Here is a 6,237-nt window from a genome sequence, read left to right as displayed (position 1 = left end):
TTAATTTTTTTTTAAAAAGCATTTCCTTTTTTTTTTTTATGAATCACACGTGTTCCATGTGTCACGACCCGCTAGTATTAAATTAAATCAAGTGTCATACACAAAGTGTCTAACGTGATATAATTTTAAACAACGCAATTTTTTATAAAACTTTTTTTTGACAAAACATGGAATGAGACAAATATTTTACAAAATAAATTGATTACTTTTGAAATCTCTTGTTTTATCACATTTAAATTTTATAACCTACTTTTATAAAATGTCTTTTCACAAGTGTTGATCTACATTTCATATGAAGTTTTGAATAGACCACTGCAACAACAAACCATAAAACAAGTCCAAACACCTGGTAAGGCTTCGACTTGATGCACATTATCACAACAGAAACCATCCAAGAATCTGAAGCAATATCATACTCACACCACCTGAGAAATATGCACAAACTCAAAACATAGAAATCTAATCAGAAACAGAACATTTTGGAGCCAGCAACATTCCAATAAACAACCCCAAACTATTAGTGATGTGCAAACCATAGACATGGTTGACGAGAATTAAGATCAAGACCCCTTAAATGCATGTAAAAATAAGAGGAAATCGAGTTTTTTTCCGCTCTTTTGGCTGGCTGTACAACCAACCAAAGAAACTCTCCTCAAGTGTTTCTTCATCAGAAGCATGCATCAAGGAGGCAACAGCAGCATAGTGCAGCCAAACTGTACAAATAAGAGCAAGAATATCAAAATTTGTTTTCGCTTTGCTGAAGATATATAGACATTTTTTTTTGGCATTCAATCAGATTTATCTACACAAGCACATAGTATTCCTCGAACCCAAGACTACACAACTACTGTAGGCCACTCAATTGCTTAGAGATAAAAGTGAGCAAAACTAGTGGAAGCAATGACGAGTACGTAGTATTAATCGAAACCAAGACTAATAATAAGTGTGTTTGACAATGCTGTGTTATTAAATTCATGCAAACCCGACGAAAATTATGTAATACCCGTGATAGTGTTTACAATTCAATGATGATTTTAAAAAAAAAAAGAAAAAAAGAAACACTTCTATATCACTTTGGGCACCATTTGGTTCGAAGGATAAAACAATAGTTGATTATCCACATTAAATATTGTTTCGAATTTATAATCAATCCACTCACGTATCTAACCTCAAGAGCAGAAAAATGGCAGATACATTGTCATTTATGCATTAAGAAGGGAATAAAAAGCTGTTGAAAAAGAAGAAAACATTTGAAGAATATAACCTACAAAAAAGACAAACATTGTTTACCAAGCCTCACAGAAAGAGGGAAAAATTGCTAGAAAACAGTATTTTGGACATTTATGTGTGTACGGGACCTACATTTCACGTGGAAAAAAAGGTCTCCCGACTCCCGGGAACCCAATTCTTGCCGGGAAAGACCCACTACCGATGGGAAGGAATTCATCCGAGATCAATCCAACAAAAAAGAAACCTCAAAAATTGAAAATTGACAATATAAAATCACAGATCCCCATATCCGCATGGATGTAGATTGTACAGTAGCTACCTTAAATTTTATTTTAACACGTAAACGTAACAATATAGACGCATCCTGCAATATTTAGAGAGGAAAAAAAACTACTGTGATCGGAGCGGATGCTTACCATCCTTCCATAAAGCCGGAACCGGATTGCTTCTGAGGAGGAGGAGGCGCGTATTGTGGGGCGTACTGCGGAGGATATCCTTGGGGTGGGTAGCCCTGCGGCGGGTAGCCCTGCTGTGGGTACCCTTGCGGCGGGTAGCCTGGTGGCGGATACGCATCCTTTCCATACCCCTCCGGTGGATATCCTGTAAAGCAAAATAAAAAATCAAGGCCCAATCGTTTCACCCCAAAAAAATTCAACTCAATGACAATCAAGAAAATCTATAGAGAAATCGAACAAAAGAACTCGCCTTGAGGAGGTGGAACACCAACAGGGGGTTGATTTTGGTTGTAGTAACTCATTATCTGCTCTGGATTCCTCCCTCCGTCGGCAAGATTTATCGTGTTTTCTGATGGGAAAAGGGAGATTTGGAAATGGAAATCTGGTTTCGAAAATTGAGAGTATCAAATCTGAAGGCAAGGGAGAGAGCCGAGAGGGATGAGTTGCTGCTTTTGGTTGGTTATGTTGTTTTATCCGGTGGCCAATGAAACATGTATAATGCATGCGTCTGTGTAATTTCCAAAATGGAAAATTACAATTGTCGTCCTTGGCATTCAATTACATTGTTATCCCCAATGTCATCATAATTATGTTTTAGTCCTTTTTTTTTGTTTTTTGTTTGTGAATGTATAGGTAACTTTGGACACGTTGGTGTCACCTAGAAAAAGACTAAAATCCGAAAAAAAAAATAAACTAAAAACTAAAAAAAAATGATAACATAAAAAATCAAAATTGTAAAAGGATAAACATAAAATACAAAATATGCAATTTTTCCTTTTTCAAAAACATATAAAAGATATATAATTAATTCTAGTGAATATTACAATTTTTTTTATTGCTATTTATCTCTTTCGCAATTTTTGATATTTATATCATCATAATTGAATATTAGTCATTTGTGTTTCAATTTTTTATAATAATAATAGTTATTTTTCATCGGAAGTGCTGATATGTCATTGTACAAATATATATTAATTTGTCTCGGCCCATGGGTTATTTAATTTGTCTAAATTATTATAAGCATAACAACATTAAAATTTAGTTTTTATTATTTTATTAAAATATATACAAATAAATTATTTTTTCAAAATAAAAATATAACTTTATATTTTTTAAAGTTTAAATCAAATTAAATAATAATGATATATATTAAATATCATGATCGACATATAACGTACAACACTCTAGAATAAACTTTTTATTCAATAAATAACTTAACACTCTAAGAAATAAGAGGAGAAAAATATAATTTATTGAGTTTTGATAGTGTATCACACTTGATTTGTTAGATTAATAATCAAATAGTTATCCACAAAATTGGATCATAAACCGGGTCAAAATGATTATTAAAACATCTTAAAATTTTAACCAAACATTGGATAAGTATTTGACTATTAATCTATCTTTGTTTAATCCACTCAATGAACCGTCGAAGTGCATAGATTGATTTAAAATATATGTAACATAAATATTATTTCAATTCATTCTTCCAATCATTGACTAAATCAAATTTCTTATTTCCATGCAAATACGACTCAAGTGCAAATAGATCGAGTCATCTCACGTCAACAAATTAACACAAATTAATTTCACAATAAAACCCAAATTCAAGCATGAGGGGTTGTTGATGTGTCTTGTCTGGCCCAGTTAGTGAAATGTTGTGTGTGATTCCTGTAATATAAAAATTCTTGTCACATTATCTGATAGATTAATTTTACAAGAGAATTTTCGACCCGATTCAACTCATAAAATTATTACTTTTTATGCCAAAAACAATATTTTTCATGATAATTATGGATCATGTAAATTCACGTATAAAAATATGTGAACTTGTCTCACAAGTGACCTACTCTTCAGTAACCAAAAAAATATAATAGAAATTTGAAATTCATGTACTCGTATGTATGAATTTTCTTAATCTAATCAGTAGTCTTTAAATTTTTTTAATTATAACTAAAAAAACAATTTATTGAAAATATAAACTCAATCCATACAAAACCATCAAAAAAATTTTACTACTATATTAGCAAATTCAAAGTCGATGCAAGATAGAGTTAATTGTATTTAAGACGAATTTGTCATGCATATAGTGCTCTTGTGCAATAGGAGCACTTAGGGCAATAGGAGGCACTTAGGTGCCTATCCTACGGCCTAGATTCTTCCAAGCCGCATTAGAGGTGATTAGGCGCCCTTTCCAGGCACTTCAACGCCTTCCCTGGTGCATGGAATAGCCTGTTTTATGTTTTATATAATTCTTAGCTTAACTTTCATTCATTAATGTTAAAGTTTATCACGCAATTTCTCACATTTAAATTAATACATGAATGCACGTGATATTAAAAGAGAGTTTACTCGAAAAATCATCACATCATGAGATATTGTTTTTGACTTTGATCATTATTTAGTATAATACAATCGGATTTACTAGGCCACAAAGTGAACATGATGTCTTGAACCTTTTGGCGGTTTTTGTAATACCACACAACAATACACACACGATAACTTTCTTGTCATTTCTTTTTGGTTTTTTGGTTATGTCTGTTTTGACCATAGAACACATCTCAGCTTTATAAGTCTTTCGTTGAGGTGGCTCGTCCTCATACTTACATAGGTGATCTCTCCTTTGAAGAGTATCTTACCATACTTCATCGTTTACAAGCAAATGAACTATTAGAAGTAAAAAGTTATTCTTGCTACATTTGTAGGAACAACACTTTTTGTCTTAAGAGTGAGAAGAGAGCAATTCTCAAGTGCTAGCAAAAGTTTTCATAATTTAGTTGTTTCATTGAACCAATCTTGGGATATCCAATTAACAAAATTGGATTGTCATTATGAAAACTTTATTATACAGATTTTAAGTTCATTCCTCTTGACAAGTTATATACTTGATATCTATACAAAGTTTTTAACCATGACTCTGTTAAGTTATCCTATGATTTCACTCAATGATAACATGATTAAAGATCAAGTTTAGCATGATATTATTTCTTCAACCTATACGTTCAGACCTACCATAATTTATTCAATTTCATGTTGTATTTAAATATGACATTTCTACATCAAATAAGGTATCCCCACACATCATCTTATTTATAGGACTTTGTGATATTTTGAAGTTATACAAACTTTGAAATGTATAATATGCTATTAGTTTGAATTCTAAGAGTTAAAACTTATAAATTCAAATTCAATAGTTTATTTCTTTCAAATTTGGATTTAAGCTTAGCTGCTTAAAGAATTCGAAACAACTCTTTAATATAATTCTAACGTTCGAATTTTAACTGCACAAGTTTAGAAAATTCAAACTCAAGATTTTATATTTTGTAAATTTTTTATTTTGCGCTTGAAAGTTTTTAAAATTGGCATATATAATTAAATTATAAAGAAAAAAGAATGATATAGTTCAATTACAGTTATCAAAGTTCAATTACACTTATCAAAGGTTTCCCCCGCAAATTTGGGTAAGCATTACTTTATCAATTCTAAGCGACATAAAACAGAAATTCAAATTCAAGATTTTATATCTTGTTAAGTTTGGATTTAAGCGCACTTGCTCGAAAAATTTAAGTATTCCAAGTTCCTATAAACTTAGAAATCCAAAATTCAAGATTTCAGTATCTTGTTAAATTTGGATTTAAGCGTGAATGTTTATAAATTTTAAAATTTTATGAAATTCTAAGCAATATAAACTTATAAATCTAAATTAAAAATTTTACACCTGGCTAAGTTTGGACTTAATCATTCATGCTTAAAGAATTCAAATATTATATATTATTCCCAAATTTGGCGACATTGTATTCTTCAAGTCTATCACTTCACTTTTCGTTGGACTGGTATTGAAACTTTCAAGTTTTTCAAATGTTAAGGGTTACAAATTAGAAATCTAAATTCAAGGTTTTAAATATTTTACAAATTTAGATTTAAGTGTATTTGCTTACAAAATTTAAAACTTTCGATTCCCATTATCGATTTGAATTTTAAATATAAAAACTTATAAAACTTAAGGATTATATATATATATATAAAAAGAGCAATGAAAAATCAACACAATTTTAGCTCTTCAATCAAAAAATTGGGAATAACGTCGTATTTAAGGATAATAACAAAAAAAAGCAATAAAAAATTTCAAATTTTGATATTTGAAATTTGGAGATTCACAATTCTTTGTATTTTCGTGAAACTATATAATTTGAAGTTATTCACCCAACCAAAAAAGGATAACAATAACAAAATTTTCTTAAGGATGATTGTGGGGATTTCTCCGGAGCTTCTTAACGGGATCTGCAACCTGAAGATCACAAAACTCAAGAAATTATGTTAACAAATTTGAAGTCGATGCAAGGGAGAAAATTTTGTCCCGCACATGATGCTAACAGGATATGACAATCTTCTGTGAATGTACGACTTATAACTTGTGATAGTAACACTACAAATCACAAGTTTCATAACCAGAAAATGAAGCAAACTTCATTTCGATAAAAAAGAAGAAGAAATAGTTCAATATAAATACAAATGATCTTCTTTTGTTTGATACTCTCCAAATGTAATGTTA

The 6,237-nt window shown here is 30.5% G+C and overlaps 1 protein-coding gene across 1 annotated transcript; it reads right to left on the bottom strand.

Moving 5' to 3' along the window:
* Window positions 1-328: 328 nt before the first annotated feature.
* LOC140984883 (protein CYSTEINE-RICH TRANSMEMBRANE MODULE 13-like) lies at window positions 329-2,187 on the bottom strand. Its single transcript, XM_073452561.1, has 3 exons — window positions 1,936-2,187; window positions 1,647-1,830; window positions 329-713 (listed from the first exon to the last, which is right to left on the bottom strand). Exons 1-3 carry the CDS (start codon window positions 1,985-1,987, stop codon window positions 668-670), a joined length of 282 nt encoding a protein of 93 aa, XP_073308662.1. The 5' UTR covers window positions 1,988-2,187; the 3' UTR covers window positions 329-667.
* Window positions 2,188-6,237: the final 4,050 nt, after the last annotated feature.

The sequence above is a fragment of the Primulina huaijiensis genome, chromosome 9 (genome assembly GCF_012295235.1).
Source record: "Primulina huaijiensis isolate GDHJ02 chromosome 9, ASM1229523v2, whole genome shotgun sequence".
Lineage (NCBI taxonomy): Eukaryota > Viridiplantae > Streptophyta > Magnoliopsida > Lamiales > Gesneriaceae > Primulina > Primulina huaijiensis.
This window is presented reverse-complemented; position numbering and strand designations above follow the sequence as displayed.